The 26717-nt window shown below is 43.8% G+C and overlaps 1 protein-coding gene across 2 annotated transcripts in view; it reads left to right on the top strand.

Moving 5' to 3' along the window:
• The window catches only part of NCBP1 (nuclear cap binding protein subunit 1), a 293702-nt gene that overhangs the window by 168000 nt on the left and 98985 nt on the right, over positions 1-26717 (top strand). For both annotated transcript variants that reach the window (XM_030194457.1, XM_030194458.1), the window contains 3 exons: positions 316-378; positions 12163-12237; positions 18574-18677. In XM_030194457.1, coding sequence (XP_030050317.1) covers positions 316-378; positions 12163-12237; positions 18574-18677 — 242 coding nt within the window. The remainder of the gene's footprint in view (positions 1-315; positions 379-12162; positions 12238-18573; positions 18678-26717) is intronic.

A 26717-nucleotide genomic window follows, 5' to 3' on the forward strand; every position in this document is an offset into this window, starting at 1 on the left:
CTAGATCTCTGCTCTCCCCCACCTCACTTGAATAGGTGTCTTGTGGTGTCTGAAGTCAGGTCGCAAAACACCTTTATTTTACCTCTAGATGTGCTATTGATATGAAATCTATCATGTCAAGAAAATATGATCTTAAGAAAGGTATGAGGTATTGAATCATCCATTTTCTTATGTGAAAAACTGAACCACTGTTGGTGTTTTTGTAGTTTGAATTCTGCTTGTTATGAATGTATTCCAAAATATTTAGTTTTTACAAAAGAATTATATTTTATGGAAGAGATTTGGTGTATTTTTAACTTTTCTTTAACTTTAAAGGTTAATTAACTGGTTCTCCCACCACTTGAGTAACTTTCAATTCCGCTGGAGCTGGGAAGATTGGTAAGTGTACCCATTGTTTTCCTTTTTTAAAATTTATTTTACAAATAACTATTTAGTTGCAGACAGAAACAAAGACAAAGCAACATCTTACAAAGGCAGGCTTCTCATGAATCAATTAGCAGCACAGCAAGTAGAAAAAAGGAGGACCAGATAACAATATACTGCACATTTTTATCTCCTTTTCCCATGCCACTCCCCGTGCTTAGACCAGATTGCATCATCAATCCATGTTTTGCTTTGTAAGAGACTAGTGACATATTCAAGTCTTGCAGTTTCTGTCACCTTAGTTTTCCAAACCATTGTCTAGTTTCTTCTTCCACTCATGTAGACAATGAGAAATTAAAGATCTTTGCTCTTTGTTTACATTTTCATATTTCTGTCAAGCCAAAATATATAACTTTGTTGTAAGCACGACTTGTAATATCAAAGATTTCTCTTCCTCTGCTTCCTACTATTTTACATCCCCACCACAATATGGATGTGATCCCCCAACTCCCCGCAACTTGTCCAGCCAAATTGAGGCAAGCAAAGAAAACGGGGCAATGTTGTATGTGGTGGAGGTAGTTCTTGGCTTTATTGCAAGCTGAAAATTTGGAGCTAAATCTGCTTCCAGTCTGTCTCATCCAATTCTAAAGAGAAGTCATGATTCTAGCATTGTTATCAAATTACTTGCATCCAAAACGGTGCAAAATTTAACTAAGTTATTACATCGGTTATGTAAAAGTGCTGGTTTTGTTATTTTCTCCAAATTAATTCATTATCTCGGATGCCTATCATCTTTGTCCCTGCCCCCTGCATCCTTCCTGAGTTGTAGATAAATTATACTCAGTGCACAGTTCTTCAAAGGGCTTAAAAATATTCCTTTCCCAAATCTGACCCAAGCAGCACAACTTTTCCTGTATCCAGTAACCTATGTCTGCAGACAGGATAATTGTGGAGATGCTATTGAGAAAAGCAGGTGTCGGGAGGGCATACCTTGCTTTTTTTTTTCTCTCCATATCTTATCCATGTGCAACAAGACAGGACTAGTTCTACTTAATCTATTTTAGGTAGGATCATAATTCAGTGTGGTGCTAACCCATGGCCCTCAGTGTGCTCTGCCTCCAAGTCATTCCATTTCTGCTCTTGAGCTAGTCCATACTAAGCCCTTAGTTTCTTGAATATCAGGTAATGTGCAAAACTAGGTAAGTCCAGGCCTTCATAGTCTTTGGGAAGCTGAAATATAGGTAACCAGATGTAAGCCCCCCCCCCCCCCCCCCCCCCGTTCCAAAAAGAAGAGATTCTTAAGGCTGCCCTAAGAACATTGTGTGGGATGACAGAGAACAGTTTCAGAAAGGATAACCATTTTAATAAGGTGGACTCTCCCCAACAAACTGGGAAGTTTCACCAGTGATTCAAAGAATACTTAAGTTATTTCAGTCTTGGGGGTTAGTTGAGGTTATAGAGGAGAATTGGCTTACATGGAGCTTGTACTCCAAAGTAAGAAGAGCTATGTAAAGTACCTGAAACCACTCTAAATATCTGAGGGTCCCCTTTCAGAGCCTCTCCCCCCCCAACCACTGGTAAGATCTGTGATTTGTCATAGTTAAGCTTATAGCCAAATAGCTGTTTGTAGTGCAGTATAAGTGCCATTAACCTGGGTGCTGTACTGTTGGGTTCTGCTACAAATAGCAGAATGTCATTTGTATAGAGAGCTATTTTATGTTCATCCTGAAACTGAAACCCATGAGTATCTGGGGATAGCTGTAATTTCTGAACAATGGCCTCCAATTCTAAATTGAAAAGGAGGAGGGATAGCAGGCACCCTTGCTTTTTCCTGCTCTGAATGGGAAATAGGACTGAAGTGACCCCCATTAAATATCACAGATGCTGGTGGCATAAACGTTTAAAGCATGGGTCCATACTTTTGAAACCCATAATCCTGAAGAGCTGCCAAGAGGAAAGGGCCATGAGAGCTAATCAATGGCCTTTACTGCATCTAAAGCAAATATAAAGCAAGGTACTTTTCTGTGCTAGTTAAATCAGATAAAAAAGGCTATGGGTATTTTGAAGAGAACCCCTACCTTTAATAAATCCTGTCTGATCTTTGTCGATTAAAATTGCATAAGATTTTCAGTCCGGAGCTGCAGATCATTTCCTAAGACCTTGACATCTGCATCAATAAGAAAAATTGGCCTGTAAAACATGCAGTCTATAGGATCTTCACCCTTTTTTATGAACTGAGGCTTCCAATAGAGAAACGGTTGTTCTCTTACCTTTCTTTTCATCATTAAAAATTCTATCCTTAAAGGTCCTATAAAAGACTAAGGAGAATCTGCTTGGACTTGGGAGTGGAGGAGTAGCCTAATGGTTAATGTAGGGGCCTGAGTTCAGTTCCCACTGCAGCTCCTTGGTACTCTGGGCAAGTCATTTAACCCTCCACTGCCCCAGTATAAAATAAGTACCCGTGTATAATATGTAAACCGCTTTGATTGTAACCACAGAAAGACAATATATCAAATCCCAGCCCGTTTCCCTTTCTTCTGAAGTGCCATGGCATACTTTTCCTAAATTAATAGGGGCACTCAGAACCTCTTCATGTTGTTCTGAGATCTAGGGAAGATGAAATACCTGTAAAAACTCCAAAATATCTGCCTCGGAGGCCTCTTCACCCTTAGCCAGAGAAATGGCCCAATAAGAGGCAATAGCCCTCCTGTAATTACCATGGTGGGTCTCTCTCATAACAACTGTTAGGAGAGCTTAGGAAAAAATAGAGCAGATCAGTGGTAGATATACTTACATTTTAATAGTAGAGTTGCCAACAAGTATATTGCCCAACACAGGCCGTGTTTCACCCAGAAGGGCTCAGTCATGGGCTGTGTTGTAATCTTCACAATCAAGAACTTATTAAAAGGTCTGTATATTATTCTCCAAAATAAAGTATTAAAAGCCAAAAGTCAGCCCACACCATAGTAAAGAAAGACAAAACAAAACCCCTGCACTGAGACAATTTAAAACGCCAAGGTAAAATCTGCACCTCAGTGCATTTTGACAAAATTGTTGATTGCACAATCATTCTAAAATGATTTTCTAAAAAGTAAGATCTTAATAAATGTAATTGCTTTAATTGAAAATAAGCGTTTGTAAACAGATTCTTAATATGTGGTGCAATCCTTTTTCACCACCCATTTTGGATAAAATATGGGAGTTTTTTTTAAGCCAGTGATTGAAGAGATGGGTAAAAACTTTGTACATACCACATTTATATGAAGCTTTTTCCTCCTGATTTTAAAACATTAAAAATTATTAAAATTAATAAAAAGCATAAGTTTAAATGAATGTGGGCTTAGAATATGCTGAACACAGTTCTAGTAAAGTTTTAGGTATTGTGATTGTCACTTCACTCCTCTTGTGAGTTATTTGTGGCTCCATCCCTGAAGTATACGGAGTCAGAGCAATTAAGTAGTGGTAAGAGGGAGCTGAAACTCAACGCAGAGAAAACACAATGACTCTTGTACTCACCTCACAACACAACAAAAACTACTCCACAATAACCACACCATACTGTTCTCTCCCCATCGCACAAAATCTAAAAATTCTTGGAGTTACCATCGACCGAAACCTTACACTTGATACTCACGTGAAGAACACAACGAAAAAGATGTTCCACTCCATGTGGAAACTCAAAAGAGTAAAACCTTTCTTCCCGAGATATATTTTCCGTACCCTGGTACAGTCAATGGTAATAAGTCATCTAGACTATTGTAATGCACTGTATGCTGGCTGCAAAGAACACACTATCAAAAAACTCCAAACAGCCCAGAATACTGCCGCCAGACTCATATTTGGAAAAATGAAATATGAAAGTGCAAAACCACTAAAAGAGAAACTTCACTGGCTCCCACTCAAGGAACGTATTGCGTTCAAGATCTGCACGATAGTACACAAAATCATTCACGCAGACGCCCCAATCTACATGCTAAGCCTTGTGGACTTGCCTCCCAGAAACGCCAAAAGATCATTCCGCAAATTTCTCAATCTGCACTTCCCCAGCTGTAAAGGACTAAAATACAAGCTGATACACGCCACCACCTTCTCCTACCTAAGCACGCAGTTGTGGAATGCACTACCTACAGCCCTGAAAGCTATCGACGAAATAAATAACTTCCGCAAATCCCTGAAGACACAACTCTTCCACAAGGCCTACTAAGAAAACCCATAGCCTTACAAAACTACCTCGCCAATCCACACAGTTATTACAGTCCACCTCTATCCTCGCTAATCCACACAGTTATTACAGTCCACCTCTATCCTGCCTAATACCTTCTCTCTTCCCTTACCTAATCTTTGAACATTACTAATTGTATCTGATATCATGGCATAGCTATGTCATAAACTCTGTAAGCCACATTGAGCCTACAAATAAGTGGGAAAATGTGGGATACAAATGCAATAAATAGGATCTCAACATTTCCAGTTTTCCCTCCTAGATGAGTACTTCTGTTTGATTTGTGAAAGGAGAATAGGTGTAAACTCTCTTTCCCTCCGAATATTGCACAGTTCAAAGAGACATGACCTGTAGGATTTCATCTGCCATAAGCTGCATTCCCCTGCCATGGATTTGTTAACATGGATTTATGTAGACATTCCAGTCTTTCTCCAAAGTATTTTCAGAATGCTAAGAATTGGCACTTAGATATGATATAGCTTTATGATACTTTCTCCGAGGACAAGCAGGCTGCTTGTTCTCACTGATGGGTGATGTCCACGGCAGCCCCTCCAATCGGAAACTTCACTAGCAAAGGGCTTTGCTAGTCCTCGCGCGCCCATGCGCACCGCGCATGCGCAGCCGTCTTCCCGCCTGAACCGGCTCGTGTTAGTCAGTCTTCTTTTGTCCGCGCTCGGTACGGTCGTGTTTGCGCCATTCGTGCCCCTTAAGTTGACCCTCGCGCGTCTTTTTGACTTTTCGCGTCTTTAAAAAAAAAAGGGATTTCGGAGAAAGGCCTTTCGGTCTTTTTCCCCTCCCCGTATTTCCAGTTTTTGCCCCGCTAAGTTTCCTTTCGTTTTCGGGGTAGGCCCTTTTGAGGCCTCGGGTCGAGTTTTTTCTCCCCCTCTTTTTGGTGCCTTACCGCAATTATGAGTTTTGATTTCGCCGGCGTGAATTTTCCGCCCATGTCATCGAAGTCTCCCAGCGGCTTCAAGAAGTGCACCCAGTGCGCCCGGGTAATCTCGCTCACTGATAGGCACGTGTCGTGTCTTCAGTGTCTGGGGGCTGGGCACTGCCCGCAGGCCTGTAGTCTTTGCGCCCTTTTACAAAAAAGGACTCAGGTAGCGAGATTGGCCCAGTGGAACGTGTTGTTCTCGGGCTCTTCGTTGGCAACTGCACCAGGAGTATCGAGTGCATCGACGTCGACAGCGTCAAGACCTCCGACCTCGGCGGCGACTGTATCGATTGCATCGAGGCATCGACCCTCTGCATCGTCGGTGCCGAGACATCGGAAGGCTGCGTCGGTGGTACCGGGACCTCCACTAGTGCTGATGTCGTCGGACGGTGGTGCTTCGACTGGAGTGCAGGTGAGGGCTGTCCATTCCCCTGCTGGTGGCGGTGAGCCTTCGGGTAGGTCTCCCCCTACCCTGAGGGCTCCTGCGGTACAGCCCCCCCGAGACCGACCTGCCTCGGCCCTGAGGAAGCGACGGTTGGATTCTACGTCCTCCTCGTCGGTACCGGGAAGTTCCGGTGACATGCTTCGTTTGAAAAAGTCAAAGAACCATCGACACCGGTCTCCTTCCCGCATCGGTACCGAGAGCTCTGGGTCACCGAGGGAGTCGGCCCCCAGTAGGCATTGGCACCGGGAGGACCGCTCACCCTCTGTTCAGGAGGTGTCGATGCACTCCACCTTGGACAGCCTGGAACAGCCTCCACGCCCGGAACAGACTCTGACTTTGACGCCTGCATCGGCTTCCATGTCTTTCTCCACAGCCGCCCTGCACGAGAGTCTCCGGGCCGTTCTCCCAGAGATCCTGGGAGAGCTGTTGCGCCCTTCCCCTCTGGTACCGGGGGTGCTTGCGCCACCGGTACCGTCGAGTGAGGCGCTGGCTGGCCCCTTGCCCGGGGTGAGGTCTCCGACATCAGTGCCGCTTGCGGTACCGACTGCGGTCGCCTCCCAGGAAGGCTCCCCGACGACGTCGGCGGAGGGAGCTTCGCCGGTGCGGGCGAGGGAGTCTACCTCTCAACGCTCACACCGTAGCCGTGTTTTCACGGAGTCGAACCGGGCATGGCTTCAGACACAGGTTCATGAACTTGTGTCTGATACCGATGGTGAGGCCTCGTGGGAGGAGGAGGAGGACATCAGGTATTTCTCTGACGAGGAGTCTGATGGCCTTCCTTCTGATCCTACTCCCTCCCCTGAAAGGCAGCTTTCTCCTCCCAAGAGTCTGTCTTTTGCGGCCTTTGTCCGGGAGATGCCTACGGCCATCCCCTTCCCGGTGGTTGTGGAGGACGAGCCCAGGGCTGAAATGTTTGAGCTCCTGGACTATCCTTCTCCACCTAAGGAAGCGTCCACAGTACCCATGCATCATGTCCTAAAAAAGATATTGCTGGCGAACTGGAACAAGCCTCTAAGTAATCCCCACATTCCCAAGAAGATCGAGTCCCAGTACCGGATCCATGGGGACCCAGAGCTGATGCGCACTCAGTTGCCTCACGACTCTGGTGTTGTGAATTTGGCCCTAAAGAAGGCTAAGAGTTCTAGGGAGCATGCTTCGGCGCCCCCAGGCAAAGACTCTAGAACCTTAGACTCCTTTGGGAGGAAGGCCTACCATTCCTCTATGCTCGTGGCCAAAATTCAGTCTTACTAGCTGTACACGAGCATACACATGCGGAACAATGTGCGGCAGTTGGCGGGCTTGGTGGACAAGCTCCCTCCTGAGCAAGCCAAGCCATTTCAGGAGGTGGTCAGGCAGCTGAAGGCGTGCAGAAAATTCCTGGCCACAGGGGTGTATGATACCTTTGATGTTGCGTCCAGGGCCGCTGCTCAAGGTGTGGTGATGCGCAGACTCTCATGGCTGCATGCCTCCGACCTGGAGAATAGGATCCAGCAGCGGATTGCGGACTCGCCTTGCCGTGCGGACAATATTTTTGGAGAGAAGGTCGAACAGGTGGTAGAGCAGCTCCACCAGCGGGATACCGCTTTCGACAAGTTCTCCCGCCGGCAGCCTTCAGCTTCTACCTCCACAGGTAGACGTTTTTATGGGGGAAGGAAGACTGTTCCCTACTCTTCTGGTAAGCGTAGGTACAATCCTCCTCGACAGCCTGTGGCCCAGGCTAAGCCCCAGCGCGCTCGCTCTTGTCAGCAGCGTGCGCCTCAGCAAGGCCCCTCGGCTCCCCAGCAAAAGCAAGGGACGAGCTTTTGACTGGCTCCAGCAGAGCATAGCCGACATCCAAGTGTCAGTGCCGGTCGGGGGGAGGTTGAAAGTTTTTCACCAAAGGTGGCCTCTCATAACCTCCGACCAGTGGGTTCTCCAAATAGTCCGTCAAGGATACACCCTCAATTTGGCCTCAAAACCTCCAAATTGTCCACCGGGAGCTCAGTCTTACAACTTCCAGCACAAGCAGGTACTTGCAGAGGAACTCTCCGCCCTTCTCAGCGCCAATGCGGTCGAGCCCGTGCCATCCGGGCACGAAGGGCTGGGATTCTATTCCAGGTACTTCCTTGTGGAAAAGAAAACAGGGGGGATGCGTCCCATCTTAGACCTAAGGGCCCTGAACAAATATCTGGTCAAGGAAAAGTTCAGGATGCTTTCCCTGGGCACTCTTCTTCCCATGATTCAGGAAAACGACTGGCTATGCTCTCTGGACTTGGACGCCTACACGCACATCCCGATACTGCCAGTTCACAGACAGTATCTGCGATTTCAGCTGGGCACACGTCACTTCCAGTACTGTGTGCTACCCTTTGGGCTCGCCTCTGCACCCAGAGTGTTCACGAAGTGCTTGGCTGTAGTAGCAGCGGCGCTTCGCAGGCTGGGAGTGTACGTGTTCCCCTATCTCGACGATTGGCTGCTGAAGAACACATCCGAGGCAGGAGCTCTACAGTCCATGCAGATGACTATTCGCCTCCTGGAGCTACTGGGGTTTGTGATAAATTATCCAAAGTCCCATCTTCTCCCAGTGCAGAGACTCGAATTCATAGGAGCTCTGCTGGATTCTCGGACGGCTCGTGCCTATCTCCCAGAGGCGAGAGCCAACAACTTGTTGTCCCTCGTCTCGCGGGTGCGAGCGTCCCAGCAGATCACAGCTCGGCAGATGTTGAGATTGCTGGGTCACATGGCCTCCACAGTTCATGTGACTCCCATGGCCCGCCTTCACATGCGATCTGCTCAATGGACCCTAGCTTCCCAGTGGTTTCAGGCTGCTGGGGATCTAGAAGACGTGATCCACCTGTCCACGAGTTTTCTCAAATCCCTGTATTGGTGGACGATTTGGTCCAATTTGACTCTGGGATGCCCTTTCCAAATTCCTCAGCCACAAAAAGTGCTGACTACGGATGCGTCTCTCCTGGGGTGAGGAGCTCATGTCGATGGGCTTCATACCCAAGGAAGCTGGCCTCTCCAGGAACGCGATCTGCAGATCAATCTCCTGGAGTTACGAGCGGTCTGGAACGCTCTGAGGGCTTTCAGAGATCGGTTGTGCCACCAAATTATCCAAATTCAGACAGACAACCAGGTTGCCATGTATTACATCAACAAGCAGGGGGGCACCGGATCTCACCCCCTGTGTCAGGAAGCCGTCAGCGTGTGGCTTTGGGCTCGCCGTCAGGGCATGGTGCTCCAAGCCACATACCTGGCAGGCGTAAACAACAGTCTGGCCGACAGACTGAGCAGGATTATGCAACCTCACGAGTGGTCGCTCAACTCCCGAGTAGTGCGACAGATCTTCCAGGTGTGGGGCACCCCCCTTGGTAGATCCCTTTGCATCTCGAGCCAACCACAAGGTCCCTCAGTTCTGTTCCAGGCTTCAGGCCAACGGCAGACTGGCACCGGATGCCTTCCTCCTGGACTGGGGGGAGGGTCTCCTGTATGCTTATCCTCCCATACCTCTGGTGGGGAAGACTTTGTTGAAACTCAAGCAAGACCGAGGCACCATGATTCTGATTGCTCCCTTTTGGCCGCGTCAGATCTGGTTCCCTCTTCTTCTGGAGTTGTCCTCCGAAGAACCGTGGAGATTGGAGTGTTTTCCGACCCTCATCACACAGGACGAAGGGGCGCTTCTGCATCCCAACCTCCGGTCTCTGGCTCTCACGGCCTGGATGTTGAGAGCGTGGACTTTGCCTCTTTGGGTCTGTCAGAGGGTGTCTCCCGCATCTTGCTTGCTTCCAGGAAAGATTCCACTAAAAGGAGTTACTTCTTTCTATGGAGGAGGTTTGCCGTCTGGTGTGACAGCAAGGCCCTAGATCCTCGCTCTTGTCCTACACAGACCCTGCTTGAATACCTTCTGCACTTGTCTGAGTCTGGTCTCAAGACCAACTCTGTAAGGGTTCACCTTAGTGCAATCAGTGCATACCATTATCGTGTGGAAGGTAAACCGATCTCAGGGCAGCCTTTAGTTGTTCGCTTCATGAGAGGTTTGCTTTTGTCAAAGCCCCCCGTCAAACCTCCTACAGTGTCATGGGATCTCAATGTCGTTCTCACCCAGCTGATGAAACCTCCTTTTGAGCCACTGAACTCATGCCATCTGAAGTACTTTACCTGGAAGATCATTTTCTTGGTGGCAGTTACTTCAGCTCGTAGAGTCAGTGAGCTTCAGGCCCTGGTAGCCCAGGCCCCTTACACCAAATTTCATAATAACAGAGTAGTCCTCCGCACTCACCCTAAGTTCTTGCCAAAGGTTGTGTCGGAGTTCCATCTGAACCAGTCAATTGTCTTGCCAACATTCTTTCCCCGTCCTCATTCCTGCCCTGCTGAACGTCAGCTGCACACATTGGACTGCAAAAGAGCATTGGCCTTCTATCTGGAGCGGACACAGCCCAACAGACAGTCCGCCCAATTGTTTCTTTTGATCCCAACAGGAGGGGAGTGGCTGTAGGGAAACGCACCATATCCAATTGGTTAGCAGATTGCATTTCCTTCACTTACGCCCAGGCTGGGCTGGCTCTTGAGGGTCATGTCACGGCTCATAATGTTAGAGCCATGGCTTGAAGTCAGCCACTATTGAAGAGATCTGCAAGGCTGCGACGTGGTCATCTGTCCACACATTCACATCTCATTACTGCCTGCAGCAGGATACCTGACGCGACAGTCGGTTCGGGCAGTCAGTGCTTCAGAATCTGTTCGGGGGTTTAGAATCCAACTCCACCCCCCTAGGCCCATGTTTATTCTGTTCCAGGCTACACTCTCAGTTGGATAAATTGTTAGGTCAATCTCAGTTTTGTCCTCGCCGTTGCGAAGCCCAATTGACCATGTTTGTTGTTTTGAGTGAGCCTGGGGGCTAGGGATACCCCATCAGTGAGAACAAGCAGCCTGCTTGTCCTCGGAGAAAGCGAATGCTACATACCTGTAGAAGGTATTCTCCGAGGACAGCAGGCTGATTGTTCTCACAAACCCGCCCACCTCCCCTTTTGAGTTGTGTCTTCCCTTGTCTTTGTCTTGCTACATATGGGAGTGATGAACACGAGCCGGTTCGGGCGGGATGACGGCCGCACATGGGCGTGCGAGGACTAGCAAAGCCCTTTGCTAGTGAAGTTTCCGATTGGAGGGGCTGCCGTGGACGTCACCCATCAGTGAGAACAATCAGCCTGCTGTCATCGGAGAATACCTTCTACAGGTATGTAGCATTCGCTTTAGTGTCATCTAGTGGCTTTAATTAGATATTACACATTTAGTTTCTCATCTTCCTGACAGTCTTCCAGGTCTTTGCAACATGCTCAATTCAATTTTGCTACTGTAAATCGTAAGTGCACTAAACTGTTAACGTGGCTTTATTCGTCTTCAAATCTGTTTTGTCTATAACAATTTCTTGTTTGGAGATTAAGCTTTTGTTCTTCTTGTCCAAGAAGCAATTTAAGTCATGTTGTAAGGAATTTGGGTCACTACCTTTGTTTTTGCCCTTTCTATCCATCATTTGGATATTGAGTGCTTAGACGACATAATGATTACATGGTAAGTTGAATCACACATTTTTAAGTAAATTAGGTAGGATTGTCTGGAGCCACTGCACCACACATCTGCTCCTGCTAGTGTATCACATAGGGACCCTTTTACTAAGCTGTGGGGAAAAAGGGCCCTGCGGTAGTGGCAGGGCCTGTTTTTCCTGTGTGCCGGGGCCCTTTTTTTTCCACAGCCAGTAACCACCCCCCCCCCCCCCCCCCCAAAAAAAAATGGCCACTCAATGAGAGAACTCTTATCACGTGGCCATGCGTTGGGGAGCCCTTACCGCCACCCATTGAGATGTTGATAAAAGCTTCTGTGGTAACCCGCCGTTAAAGCCATTTCCGGGAGTTTTCTTTTTCCTGGAAGTGGCGTGCGCTCGGGGCGGGACTACCACAGGTGGCTGCGTTGGGCTGGCGGTAGTCCCGGAAGAGCGAGTGGGCTTACTGCATCTCTGTAAAAGAGTTCCCCAGTCTCCCGATTGTTTACTTTTAATTGAAACATACTTAACCAACTGGTGCACTACAGTTTCTTGTTAAATGACACAAAGGGAGAGAGGGATCATATTAAGTAGTACATGTCTTACATAAACCTTCCATTCTTTTTTTTTTTTTTTCCTTTAAACTGGTGAACAGGTTTATTTTTATTCATTCTGCACAGGTCAGATTGTCTTACCCAGGACCTTGATAAGCCCAAACCAAAATTTGTAAAAGAAGTTTTAGAAAAGTGCATGAGGTGAGTGTTTCTCTTTGGTCAGACTGGAAATGTTGTGCTCTTCACAGTTTAAGGAGGTGGCCATGAAACTTTTCTAGCTGCTGTGACATTTTGTTTAAAATCTTACTATTTAGCTTTGATAACTGTAGGGTATATTCCTATCTGTAGTCTATAAAATATTGTAAAATGACATAAAAAAAGACTATGAAACGCAAAATCCACTCCATGTCCATTAAATAAAAATCTCCAATCAATTTATAAAGAAGAAGATCAAAATCTTGTTCCCAAGGGATTCTAATCCATACTTTCAAAGTTGTTTTTTTTTTTTTTTAAATGGATACTGAGTGGATTTTGCATTTTACAGAGTAATTATCACTTTGGATCTGCTGGAGCCTGCTACTAGATTTTTAAACTCTGATAGGAGTTCACTACTAATAATTACAATACAAACAACGATTTGATCTGAGGGGAAAAAAATGTCTCGTATATGCACCCCGACACCAACAATTGTCTGCACCCGATATTAGGGTATTTGCCCTGTGGTATCAACGTGTAATCATTGACTTAACCCCCTCCTACCAAATTCCACTCTTAATTTGTTACAGTCAAAAAGCGTTAAACCACTGAAGGACTGTACTGCTAAGTCCACAGTCATGTAGGTGTGAAAGAGCACATGAACTACCAGTTTTATTACACATTTACATGGAAAAGTTTGCACTACTTGCGATCTTAATCTCAAGAGCTGGTGGTGTCAGTCTTCTATTTTTTTTATTTTTTATTATTATATTCTGATCTTAAAGTTCAAAAACAAATCACCTAGATGATAAACAAGGGAACCCCTGTTGGGAATTGGAACATTGAGAAGTTTAACAGAGAATTATCTGAACAGCAACAGAACATGATGGAACAGAGACCGTGACATCCAAGATAAGTACCAAGTTGGCAACAATATTTTCTCCATCTCATTCTGTATCCATGAAAGGTTGTTTGTTTCTTGTTTAGTAGAAGAATATTGAAATATTAGTGGAGTTTTTTTTATGACATGATTATATAGAGCCCTCTGTGTTTATGAAGGTTTATCTTTCAAACAGGGGTGTCTCTTGTTTCTACTGAAGTCTTTTTTTTTTTTTTTTTTTTTCCCCCCCTTCCAGTATAGTTTTATTAAATAACACAAGATTCACCTTGGGATACAGAATATATTGATGTAGAAGTTTTTTTTTTTGGTTTATGATTTCAGTTACCCCAGTGTTGACTGGATAAATGTAACAGGGTATGCTAGGGAGGTAACATTCCTTGATGAAATCTGCTTTTTGGAAAAGCTAGTTCAGGAACCAACAAGAGGAGGAACATTTCTAGACCTAGTCCTCTTTGGTGCGCATGATCTGGTGCAGGAGGTAATGGTGCTGGGGCCACTTGATTACAGTGATCATAACATGATCAGATTTGATATAATCCTGGAATAAGTACACTAAGGAAATCCAATATGTTAGCATTTAACTTTCAAAAAAGGAGACTATGACAAAATGAGGAGACTGGTCAAAAAAAAACCCAACCTTAGAGCAGCTGCTGCAAAGGTCAATTTACATCAGACATGGATGCTAGTCAAAAATTCCATCCTGGAAGCCCAGACCAGATATATTTTGTGTATTAAAAAGGAGGAAGGAAGGCCAAACAACAGCTGGCGTGGTTAAAAAGTGAGGTGAAGGAATCTATTAGCGCTAAAAGAAAATCCTTCAGAAAATGGAAGAAGAATCTGATTGAAAATAATAGGTAACAGCATAAGGAATGGCAAGTCAAATGCAAAGCGCCAGTAAGGAAGGCAAAGAGACTTTGAACAGAAGATTGCGTTGGAGGCAAATACTCGTAGTAAAAACTTTATGTATATTAGAGATCCGTACGGTAACTGATTATCTAGTGTTACGAAAGGCTCTTAAGACCTTTTTGTTCTCTAAATATTTAACATCTGTAACTTAGTTTACAATGGCATATGTAGTAAAATTTATGTTGTATATATTTTAGTTACAATTTGTTGTTAGGTTGTTGACATTGGAGTCAGAAGAATTGTAATCTCCTGGGTTCTTATTTCCCTTTCTCTTAATGTAATCCGCATTGAGCAAAAATTTTGGTAACTGGAATAGAAGATGTTTATAGCATAACATAACAAGAAGAAGCTGGTAAAAGAATCTGTTGGACTGCTAGGTGACCAAGGGGTAAAAAGACCATTCGGGGAAGACAAGACCACAGCAAAGAGATCAAATGAATTCTTTGCTTTGGTCTTCACTGAGGAAGATGTGAAAGAGATACCAGTGCAAGAAATGATATTCAGTGCTGATGAGTCAGAGAAACTGAAACAAATCTCTGTGAACCTGGAAGATGTAATAGGGCAATTGGACAAAGCAAATCACCTGGGCCAGACATCCCACAGTACTGATAGAATTGAAAAATGAACTTGCAGAGCTATTGTTAGTAATATGTAATTTACGTTTAAAATAAAGAAGGATACCAGAAGATTGGAGGGTGGCCAATGTGACGCCAATTTTTGTTTTAAAGGGTTCCAGATGTGATCTGGGAAATTATATGGTGATCCTGATGTTGGTGCTGGGCAAAATGGCAGAGATTATTATAAATAACAAAATTACAGTGCATATACATAAGCATGGATTGAGACCAAAGCCAACACGGATTTAGTGAAGGGAAATCTTGCCTCACTAATCTACTACATTTGTTTGAAGGGGTGAATAAACATGTAGATAAAGAAGAGCCGGTCAGTATTTATCTCGATTTTCAAAAGGCATTTGACAAAGTACCTTAGGAAATTAGAAAGTTATGGGATAGAAGGTAATGTCACACTGATATATAATGAAGGAATAAGTAGAATATCAATCAACTAAACACACAACAAATTCTACTGAAAATTCCATGTATTGAAGGTGTTCTGTTCCATACAAACATGAAAATGTGGAGAAAAAAAGACTTCAGAAGCCATGGAGAAATCTCTTAAAGAAAAAAACGTTTTCAAATGTTCAGAGAAACTCGTCTTCAATCACTAGTCTTCACAAAAAAAACTCCACTCTTCATTCATGAAATGCTTGTACAAACACCTTTTACAATACACTAGGATAGAGGCAATATTTCAATCACATATGTCCGGTGAACAAACTCTCATTTATAACTTAGCTTGAATGATGACGATGCCACTGGTCCACAACACTCTTCACAATCCTCGATGACCATAAAGCCCAACAGGAGACCCTGTTTCGCCACCATCGGGCTGTTTCAAGGGCTACACACTGCATCCATATTCACAAGCTTATCACTTTCACCACGCACTAAGCCTCATAATGGCGTCTTTTTTTCTCCACATTTTCATGTTTGTATGGAACAGAATACCTTCAATACACGGAATTTTCAGTAGAATTTGTTGTGTGATTAGTTAATAGAAGGTAATGTCCAATTGTGGGTTAAAAACTGGTTAAAAAATAGAAAATGGAGTGTAGCGTTAAATGGTCAGTATTCTCAATGGAGAAGGATAGCTAGTGGAGTTCCCCGGGGATCTGTACTGGGACCGCTGCTTTTTAACATATTTATAAGTGATTTAGAGATGGGAATAACTAGTGATGTAATTAAATTTGCATGTGACACCAAGTTATTAAATTGCAAGAGGACCTTATGAGATTTGGAGACTGGGCGTCTAAATGACAGATGATGTTCATTGTGAGCAAGTGCAAAGTGATGCATGTGGGTAGCCACGTGATGCAAGGTTCCATATTAGGAGTCACCACACTGGAGAAGGATCTAGATATCATTGATAATATATTGAACCCCTTTGCTCAGAGTGCAGCAGCAGCAGCAGCTAAGAAAGGAATAGAATGTTAAGAATTATTAGGAAAGGAATGGAAAACAAAAATGAGAATGTTATACCTCTGTATCACTCCATGGTGCAACCACACCTCAAATACTATGTGCAGCTCTGGTCACTGCAGCTCAAAAAAGGTATAGCAGAATTAGAAAAGGTGCATAGAAGGGCAATGAAAATGATAAAGGGGGTGGGACGATTTTCCTATGAGGAAAGGCTAAAGCAGCTAAGGCTCTTCAGCTTGGAGAAGAGACGGCTGAGGGGAGATATGATAGAGGTCTATAAAATACTGAGTGGAGTGGAATGGGTAGACATGAATCGCTTGTTTCCTCTTGACAAAAATACTAGGACTAGGGGACAAGAAAATGAAGCTACTAATTAGGACATTGAAAACAAACTGGAGAAAATATTTCTTCACTCAGCATGTAACTAAACTCAAATTTGTTGCCAGAAAATGTAGCAGTTAGCTTAGCAGGGTTTTAAAAAGGTTTGAATAATTTCCTAAAAGAAAAGTCCATAAGCCATTAAGATGGACTTGGGGAAAATCCACTGCTTATTTCTAAGATAAGCAACATAAAATCTGTTTTACTGTTCTGGGATCTTGTCAGGTACTTGTAACCTGGATTGGCTACTGTTGTAAACAGGATACTGGGTTTTGATGGACCTTCAGTCTGTCCCAGTATGGCAACACTTGTTTATGTTCTCTTGATAGCATAAGTTAAAACTGTTGCTCTTAGAAGGGGTTTCAACTGTCTGTTCTAAAGACCCTCTTTGAGGAATACGCATAGAAGTTGAAACTGGTAATATAGTAGTAAATGTGTGGTGTAATTCAGAAATTTTCGAGTTCTTCATTTAACGGTATTTCTCTCTTTTCAAGCTGTAGATCAGGATCTATATGTTTGAAGTATAAAATTGTGCTGAAATATAGAACATGTTATGGTGTTTATAAACTTTTTCTTTGTGGTTTATGCTTAAGCTTTGATGCAGTAAACACTGCATTAGATTGCTGTAATAAGCTTCAGTGTTTTGATGCAAGTACTAGAAAACACTTGTACTCATGATGCAGTGAACTAATGGTATGCAGATTATTATAGTGCTATCAGAAAAAACTGTGCAAAAAGCTGCAGTAATATGCAGTCTTTCCTGTATCAGGAATAAGTATCTTCCTTTGTCAGTATATGAACAACATTGGCTCACACAACCCCCCCCCCCCCCCCCCCCAAAAAAAAAAAAAAAAAAACTCCTAAGCTCTTTGACTCCTGTCCACTAACCATACCCCACAAAAATGCCTTGGTAGCTTAGTGGACCCTGGATCTCTTCTTTCTTGACCTAGAAAAAGTGCCTAGTGGCCCAAGTGGGACTCTGTCCCTCTGATCCTACAAAGGCAGTCAGTCCCTAGTAATCCAAGTGGACTCCGAAAGCCACTCTCCCATGCACCTCCTAAAGCTGGGAGATAGGAGTGATGTCACAACCTTGGAAACTGCCTCCCTGCTTTTGGGGATGTGGGGACGGTTCAGGTGGTAGGTTCACTGGGATCACCAGGGACTGCCTTTGTGGGGTTAGGGAGGGAGGTTGGTAGTCTGGAGGCCTGCTTGGGCCAACAGGGATTTTGAGGGATCTGAGGAAGTGTGACTTGTAACCTCAATCATTCTCTGCTCCTGCACTGCATCATTCTAGCCTGAGGTGGTGTAAAGATTCGGCACTACAAGAAGCATAAACACTGCTAGATTTTAGTGCAGTTTTTTTTAACGTTAGGAGCTATATTTTAATTTAGTGTTTTGCATGTCCACTGCACTACTCTGGTTTTCTGCTGATTTTTTTGTACAATAATTTGTTTTCCTACTACTGGGAAAGGTGTAAGCTAAATCCAGAATCCATTCCTGCTTTGGGACTAGTATTTGTGCAGAATAATCAAGTAAATCTAAAGGATAGCACAGCTTACTGAATTGGTCCCTTAGTCTGCAATTCTTCAGTTTTGTGCAAATCTTAAAAAGCATATTGAGCCAAGATGAAGATACATGTGGTATTCTGCAATAACTCATCTTAATACTTTTTCTGAATATGTTTATCAGCCAATTTCAACAGACTTTAGTGTGTGTTCACTGAAAATCTGGCAGGCAGTGACAGTGAATTTACCAGCTTCTTCATAAATGGTGGTGCACAACTCAGGAATGTTGAAGTGTATTTGACAAGAAATACTGTTCCCTGATGGAGTGGAGGAGTAGCCTAGTGGTTAGTGCAGCAGGCTTTGATCCCGGTAACCTGGATTCAGTTCCCACTGCAGCTCCTTGCGACCTTGGGCAAGTCACTTAACCTTCCATTGCCCCAGGTACAAAAACTTAGATTGTAAATTCTCTAGGGACAGAAAAGGTACCTGCATGTATTGTGTACAGCACTGCGTACATCTAGTAGTGCTATAGAAATTAGTAGTACTGATAAAACTAGCATATACTCTAGAATAAGTAATCATAATTGAACAGTTGTAATTGCCTTTATTTCAGACTCTCTTACCATCAGAGGATACTGGATATTGTCCCTGCTGCCTTTTCTGCATTGACACCGCCAACCCCAGCGTGCATTTATAAATATGGAGATGAAAGCAATAGTAAGTACCAAGGACTTTAGACAGACTGAACTGTTCAGAGATTTTATGAATTTTCTAGAGAAAAGGTAGAAAAAATTGAGGGCTTATCTAGGGATAAGTTAAATGGAAGATTGAGTCAAACTGGTGATTGTACAGAAGGAGATATTTTTAAGTATATCTGTGGGTGCTCATGGTAGGGTGCCCCTGTGAAGTCTGGAAATCCCTTGCTGAAATGTATTTGATAGATTTGCAGTAGTTAGGAAAACCACTGACTACCACCGCTATTAAACGGACTTGGAAAAATCCCAAATCCCAGGAATAACATGTATAGAATGTTTGTACGTTTGGGAAGCTTGCCAGGTGCCCTTGGCCTGGATTGGCCGCTGTCGTGGACAAGATGCTGGGCTCGATGGACCCTTGGTCTTTTCCCAGTATGGCATTACTTATGTACTTATGTGTATCTACATGCTTCTAGCTTCCATTAATCACCTACAACTATAGTCGAGCCATATGGTATGATTGACATTTGTTCCCTGAGATAGAGTCCCATCTGGAGAAACTATTAACAGACATTTTTGAGATTACATTACCCACCCATTGAAGTGAAAAGGTAGATCAGCAAGGCCAAATAAATACCCAGGTACAATTGCTATAGAACCATCCCAAAAAAAGAAAATAACAGAACAGCCCTTGCTGTCACATACAACTCCAAGCTGAAACCACTAAAATGCATCAGAAAATCTACAACCCATCCTGGATAGTGCCACCCTCACAGGCCTTAGTTGTCACTCCTGTCCTGGTATACTGACAGCCTCCTAACCTCAGATAGTCACCAGCAACCACAAACTGTTTGACAATGGCACCTGCTCAGGGGCTACACCCTGCCAGAAACCCAAATGCCAACTTTGTCTCCACATTTTCCAAAGTAATGCTATTACAGGATACAACATCATCAATTACAACATCTGGCACTCATTCACCTGTTCTTTTTTCAAGGTTGATAGCAGTGTCTTTCTGATGTTTACAAAGGGCAGATAGGTTCATTTCTAAGAAAAATAATAATTCCTTTTTGTTCCACCAGACAAGTCCAGAACCTAGTGAGTTATGTCCATCAGCCAGTGGGTGGAGATAAGATCTAAAAGAACTGTGATACATAGCATATAAGGACAGTTCACAGGTGGCTCTCTCCAATATTCTCTGTCTCAAGTGGATGGTGGACACATCTGTTCCAATTCAGGTCTCATATTTTCTCCCTAGCCCAGTTGGAGAAGGAGAATTGGTCCCCTGATTATTGTGAATTCAGATTTGCTTCTCCTCGGATATCTGGAGGAGTCCATGTTTTTATCTTATAGTCTTTCCTTTTTCTGCCTTCAGCTATCTTCTGATTTAAAGAATAAAAGTCTTTATGAGGAGATGGAATTCACTTTGATTTAAGATTCACTTTGTTTCCTATGCGAAGCTACTGCTACTTTAAGAAGGAAGTTCCTTTTACTACCTCTTCCTTCACCCCTCCTGGTTTGCTCTCAGATTTCTTTGTTTTTGTGGCAAGGACAACACAGCATTCTCTCTGCCATTGTGCTTTTTGTGGCAGGGAACAAAATTTATTAATGTAGAGCCAGATTATTACGTTGCATTACCAGGAAGGGGTTCATTTGTTTATTCCTATGTTTTTATTTTTTATAGATTATTTTAACAGTACAGTCCACGAATACATCCTACAGCTTTACCAGATAGCCTGTGGAAAGCAGAGCAGGGCCTAGTTCAGTCTTCTTTCCCACCCCTGACTCATTTCTTAATTTATAGTCCATTTCCAATTAAGAAAACAAGAGGGAGGTGCGACAGTATTTTCATCTGCAAGTGATTGCTCTAAGCAATTTATTTACACTTGCTGAGTAGCAAACACTAAATCATACAATATACCACTACTATACTATTGGAGTTTTTATACCGCTATTCAAAGCAGTTTACAATAAGGAGAAAATAACAATCTAAAAACACAGTGAAAGAAAAATCCAGTAAATAATATGTTAAACTAAAAACAAATTTAACATCCAAAAATTTTTTTTAAATTATGGTTCAAAAAAATAAGTTTTTAACATTTTGCTAAAAGAGAAGAAGGGACCAACTTTAAATTCAAAGGTGTAATTTATTCCATACTGTAGCCCCAACCCAAGAAAAAGACTTCTCAAAAATCAGCTTTAAATTGAATATTTTTTAAAGAAGGAAAACATAACTTCAAAGTTCTCAAAAAGTCTAATTTTCTACCCACAGATGGAAATACCAGCAACTCACTCAAACCTTCAGAATTCAATCTAAATATTGATTTAAAAATCAAAGAATTTTAAAATTGATATGTTTACGTATCATCAACCATTGATAATCTTGGAAAATGACAGCTACGCTTTCAGAACATCCAGTACTGCTAATCAATCTGATGGCCATATTTTGCAGCAGTTGTAGACACTTTAACTGATTGGTTGAAATCTGGGAAGAGTGAGTTGCAGTAATCTTCAGTTTTTAGTTTCTCCCCTGAAAATAATATAACTATTGTATATGGAAGCTTAGTTGTGTCTCCAAACGAGAGTATCTTTGTTTTCTGTGTATTCAGCTTTAAAAGATGATTCATAGCCCAATTGTCTATTAAAGAGATGTAATATTTGATAGATTTTAAAATACTATCAAAACTCGGTGAGACAGAACCCTAAAGAAATATATCATCTATATAAGATAAGAATTTCATCATTTGAAAAGCAGTCACCCAAGGAACTCATATACACATTAAACAAAAAGGGAGAGAGTGGACAACCTTGTGGAACTCCATAGCCAGGGCTCCAACTAGAAGACCTTCTATCCCTTCCCTTAACACATATTATGTTAAGGATCTTCATATTAATCCAATATCCCTAGTAACATAGTAAGTGATGACAGATAAAGATCTGAATGGTCTATCCAGTCTGCCCAACAGTCACATTCATTATCAATTCAAGATTTAAATGAACGTGACATTATTTACTTGATCATGGTCTTTCTTTGAAGTTTCTGGGACATAGACCATAAAAGTCCACCTCACTTGATCCTTATGTTTCAGCTACTGGAGTTGCCGTCAAAGCCCACTCTAACCTATCTAAATCTGTCTTGTCATTTGCGGGACAAAGGCCATAAAAGTCTGTCCTCGCATTCCAAACCAGTGGAGTTTCCGTCAAAGCTCTCTACAACCCACCCTAAACCGGATTGCCATACGTGGGACTCAGACTGTATAGCCCAGCACTGGCCTTAGTTGATGCAGCCAGTACCTTGAGTTTGTATTAAACAACTTGCCAATACTAAGATGCAGACAGCAGTCCAGCAGTGAGAGGGTTGCTATCCAGTCTTTTGCATTTGAGTGTGTTCACTTCTGTCTTGCCTCTGCAACAGAAGTAACCTTCTGGAGATCTCCTGGCCTCGAGTAAGTTTTTACTCTCCCAGGCAGAATTCCAGGCAAGAAAAACTCTGGCTACTAAATAAATATTAGACATAATAAATTTCAAATTATCAAAGAAGCCAATCAGTAATTATTGAAATAGTAACAAATAAACTCCCAATACAGTATAATATAAAAACAGAGTTTTCCCTGGGAGCTGTCAATATGTCCACCTGCTAATGGACACACTGAGGCTCCCCATCCTCAGTTTTGTTTCTTCTTAAATACTTTTTTTCTTCCTTTCTTCATTATCTTAATTATAATTACCCTTCCTACCTAATGAATATGCATCTTTCCAGAATATTTTGTTTCCTGTTATGACGTATCATGTTCCATCAAAGTCTTATCATTTTATTCCCTTATTATATTGGCAGTTAGGGTCTGTCATGCATATAAGCATAAGTGTTCATTTGATATGGGGTGACCTATGTCCTTGGTATGCACAGTCATCATACTAGCCCCTCCACCCTCTTGCTAGGGCTATAGTTTTACCCACACCCACTTACTTCTCCTTCTGATTGTTTATCAGGATACAGCAGGCGTCCTTAGTCATAGGAGCCTCTGGTTTTTAATTGCTGATCAGCAATTTATCACAAGCTAGCACAGGCCAAAATGTCAGACTACAAATTTCTACAGCCTTAGAAAGGTATTTCTCAGAAAAAACACATTTATAATTCTCTTGCAACTCTTAAGTCTGCTCCCAGTTCAAGAAAAGCAAACTAGCAATATTAGAAATATGTATGGTTTGGTTTGCACCTTTTCATGGCTTTTGTGATATACAAGTGTCACATGTATGATTATCTCCCAGGTGGTAAGAAATTATACGTGTGTGCGCTCAATGCTTTTTGTAGCAGCTGGTCCAGAAACCAATAAGGGAGGGGGCAGCTATTTTAGATCTAGTATAGGGGCTCTCAACCCAGTCCTCGGGACACACCTACCTAGTCAGACTTTCAGGATATCCACCATGAATATGCATAAGATAAATTTGCATAGAATGGAGGTAGTGCTTGCAAATATAAGTTTTGCATATTCATTGTGGGTATTCCAAAAACTTGACTGGTTAGGTGTGTCCTGAGGACTGGATTGAGAACCCCCGATCTAGATCTTAGTGGAATGCAGGACTTAGTGCAAAAGGTAACAGTGTTGGGTCTGCTGGGAAACAGTGATCATAACATGATCAAATTTGATTTAATAACTGGAGTGAAGTAGCTAAGGAAATCTATTGTAGCAGCATTTAACTTTCAAAAGGGCAACTATGATAAAATGAGGAAAATGTTTTTAAAAACAAACAAGAAAAAAAAAAAAACAACCCTAAAAGGATCAACCACAAAGGCTAGGACTTTAAATCAGGTATGGATGTTGTTTAAAAATACCATATTGGAAGCCCAGACCAGATGTATTCCACGTATTAATAAAGGTGGAACGAAGAGCAAGCAACTAGCATGGTTAAAAGGTGAAGTGAAAGAGGCTATAAGAGCCAAAAAAAAAAATCTTTCAATAAATAGAAAAAAGATCCAAATGAAGAAAATAAGATACAACATAAACACTGGCAAGTTAGATACAAAGCATTGCTAGAGAAGGCTAAAAGAAAACTACTACTACTACTTGACATTTCTAAAGCGCTACTAGGGTTACGCAGTGCTGTACAGTTTAACAAAAAGAACAGTCCCTGCTCAAAGGAGCTTACAATGTAAAGGACAAAATAACAAGTTGGTGCAGTCTAGATTTCTTGAATAGAGGTAGAGTGGTTAGGTGCCAAAGGCGACATTGAAGAGGTGGGCTTTGAGCAAGGATGTGAAGATGGGCAGGGAGGGGGCCTGGCGTATGGGCTCAGGGAGTTTATTCCAAGCATGGGGTGAGGCGAGGCAGAAAGGGCGGAGCCTGGAGTTGGCGGTGGTGGAGAAGGGTACTGAAAGGAGGGATTTGTCTTGAGAGCGGAGGTTACGGGTAGGAACGTAAGGGGAGATGAGGCTAGAGAGGTAAGTAGGGGCTGCAGATCGAGTGCATTTGTAGGTTAGTAAGAGAAGCTTGAACTGTATGCGGTACCTGATCGGAAGCCAGTGAAGTGATTTGAGGAGCGGGGTGATGTGAGTATATCGGTCCAGGCGGAAGATAAGACGTGCAGCAGAGTTCTGAACGGACTGAAGGGGGGGATAGGTGGCAAAGTGGGAGGCCAGTGAGGAGTAGGTTGCAGTAGTCAAGGCGAGAGGTAATGAATGAGTGGATGAGAGTTCGGGTGGTGTGCTCAGAGAGGAAAGGGCGAATTTTGCTAATGTTGTAGAGGAAGAAGCGACAGGTCTTGGCTATCTGCTGGATATGCGCAGAGAAAGGAGAGGGAGGAGTCGAAGATGACTCTGAGTTTGCGGGCAGATGAGACAGGGACGATGAGGGTGTTGTCAACTGAGAGAGTGGAGGGAGAGAAGAAGTGGGTTTGGGTGGGAAGACAATAAGCTCGGTCTTGGCCATGCTCAGCTTCAGGTGGCGGTTGGACATCCAGGCAGCAATATCGGACAAGCAGGCCGATACTTTGGCCTGGGTTTCCACAGTGATGTCTGGTGTGGAGAAATAAAGATTTGCCACACAGGCAAAAACTCACAGTTATAACTTTTCAGGTATATTGGAAGTAGAAAGCTTGTGAGGGAAATCTGTAGGACCTGTTTGCTCATCTAGGAGTGAAAGGGGCACTCGGGGAGGACAAAGCCATAGCGGAGAAACCGAATGAATTCTTTGCTTCGATCTTTACTGAAGAAGATGTAAGAGATCTACCTGTGCCAGAAACGTTTTTCAAGGAAGACGATACGGAGAAAATTAAATCTCTGTGAACCTGGAAGATGTACTGAACCAAATTGATAAGTTAGAGTAGTAAATCAGCTGGACCAGCTGGCATACACCCCAGGACACTGAAAGAACTTAAACATGAAATTGCTGGTCAGCTATTAACAATCTGTAACCTGTCGTCAAAATTGTCCATAGTACATGAAGATTGGAGGTGACCAATGTAGCACAATACTTTATTTAAAGGATTCCAAGGTGATCTGAGAAATTAGACTGGTATGCCCGACTGTAGTGCCAGGCAAAATAGTGGCAACCTTTGTAAAGAATAAAATTACCAAATGCATAAGCAAACATGGTTTCCCTATCATCAAGCCGATCAATCCATAGACTGGTGGGTTGTGTCCATCTACCAGCAGGTGGAGATAGAGAGCAATCTTTTGCCTCCCTCTATGTGGTCATGTGCTGCCGGAAATTCCCCAGTATGTTCTCTATCTCAGCAGGTGTGTGGTCACACAGCAGCAGCTCTGGCTAGGTCTCCAAGCCTAATTGTTTAGGTTTTGTTGAGTACCTGGGGTTGAGGGCTCTTCGTGAGCAAGTGCAAACCTGGTGGTGCCAGGTCCCTCCTTTTCTCCCCCCTCCTGCTGGCTCCTGTTAAACAAAAAAAAATATATATATATTTTTTAAACGTTCAAAAAGGATGTCCATTTGAAGTTGCTCACTGTAACAAGTCGTCGCTGCTCGGAGCAAGAAGCAGGTAATTTTTACCTTTTACTAGCGGGCAGGGGGTTCCCCGAACGGTCTCCTCGTGGTTATGGCCTCAGATGGCAAGGGCGTGAAAAGACGCTCCCCGGAACGTGTTCGCGCGCCTAGCAGGGAAGCGGGGGTATCGAAGGTAGAGTCGCCTTTTTTGGGCGCCTTTTCGGAACTGGGAGAGTTCACTGGTTTTTCCTCCGGCGCGGTGGCCTTTCCCGCCTTAGGCGCCCATCCCCCGCTGGCCGCCCTCCCGGTCGTGACCGGCCACGGGGCTCGGTCGGCTTCTTCTTGGGCCGCCCTCGAGATGGGAGACGTTAACAGCTTGGTCGCCCTTGAATCGAGCGACAGAAGTCGGCGAAATTAAAATGCCCTTCTTCCCGCGTGGCTCCTTCTCGGAGTTTCGCGCCGGATGCCATTTTGGACGTGCAACACGCCTCTCTCCCGCTACTGGGAGCGCAGATGGAGGGCGCCTCTAGTGCCGCGGCACAGGCTGCAGAAATGCACAGACTGGGGGGTTTCTCCCCTGAGTTCATTTTGCTGCTGCATCAAGCCTTTCTTATGCAGAACACTGCCCCTGCCCACCTCTCTGATCGGAGTGATGAGGCCTCTATGCTTAAACGCCCTTGGGTGGATCTTCCACCCTCGGTGGACTCGGTCTCCTCTGATGTGGATGACGGCAGCGTGTCTGAGTTCTCCCAGAGATCCTTAGCGGAAACGATGGAAGAGACTGATCCTCGCTCGGATGGAGCGGACGACCCCTCTGCAGCGCGGCTTTTTCGCTCAGAGGATTTGCCCAACCTGCTTGTGCAGGCCATGAGCATTTTGAAGATTGCCTCTCCGGAGGAAGGCTCTCTCTCAGCCTCTACTGGCTCCGCCATTATGCTGGGAACAAAGCGCCCGCCTAGAACCTTCCACGTTCATGAAGCCATGTAGACCTTAATTTCAGCACAATGGGATGCCCCTGAGGCGAGCCTGAAAGTAGCCAGGGCTATGTCCCGTCTGTACCCCTTTCCTGAGGGGGAACGGGAAGCCTTTGTCTGGCCCACAGTAGATTCCTTAATCACTGCCGTGAC

Source organism: Microcaecilia unicolor, chromosome 2 (assembly GCF_901765095.1).
Source record: "Microcaecilia unicolor chromosome 2, aMicUni1.1, whole genome shotgun sequence".
Classification (NCBI taxonomy): Eukaryota; Metazoa; Chordata; class Amphibia; order Gymnophiona; family Siphonopidae; genus Microcaecilia; species Microcaecilia unicolor.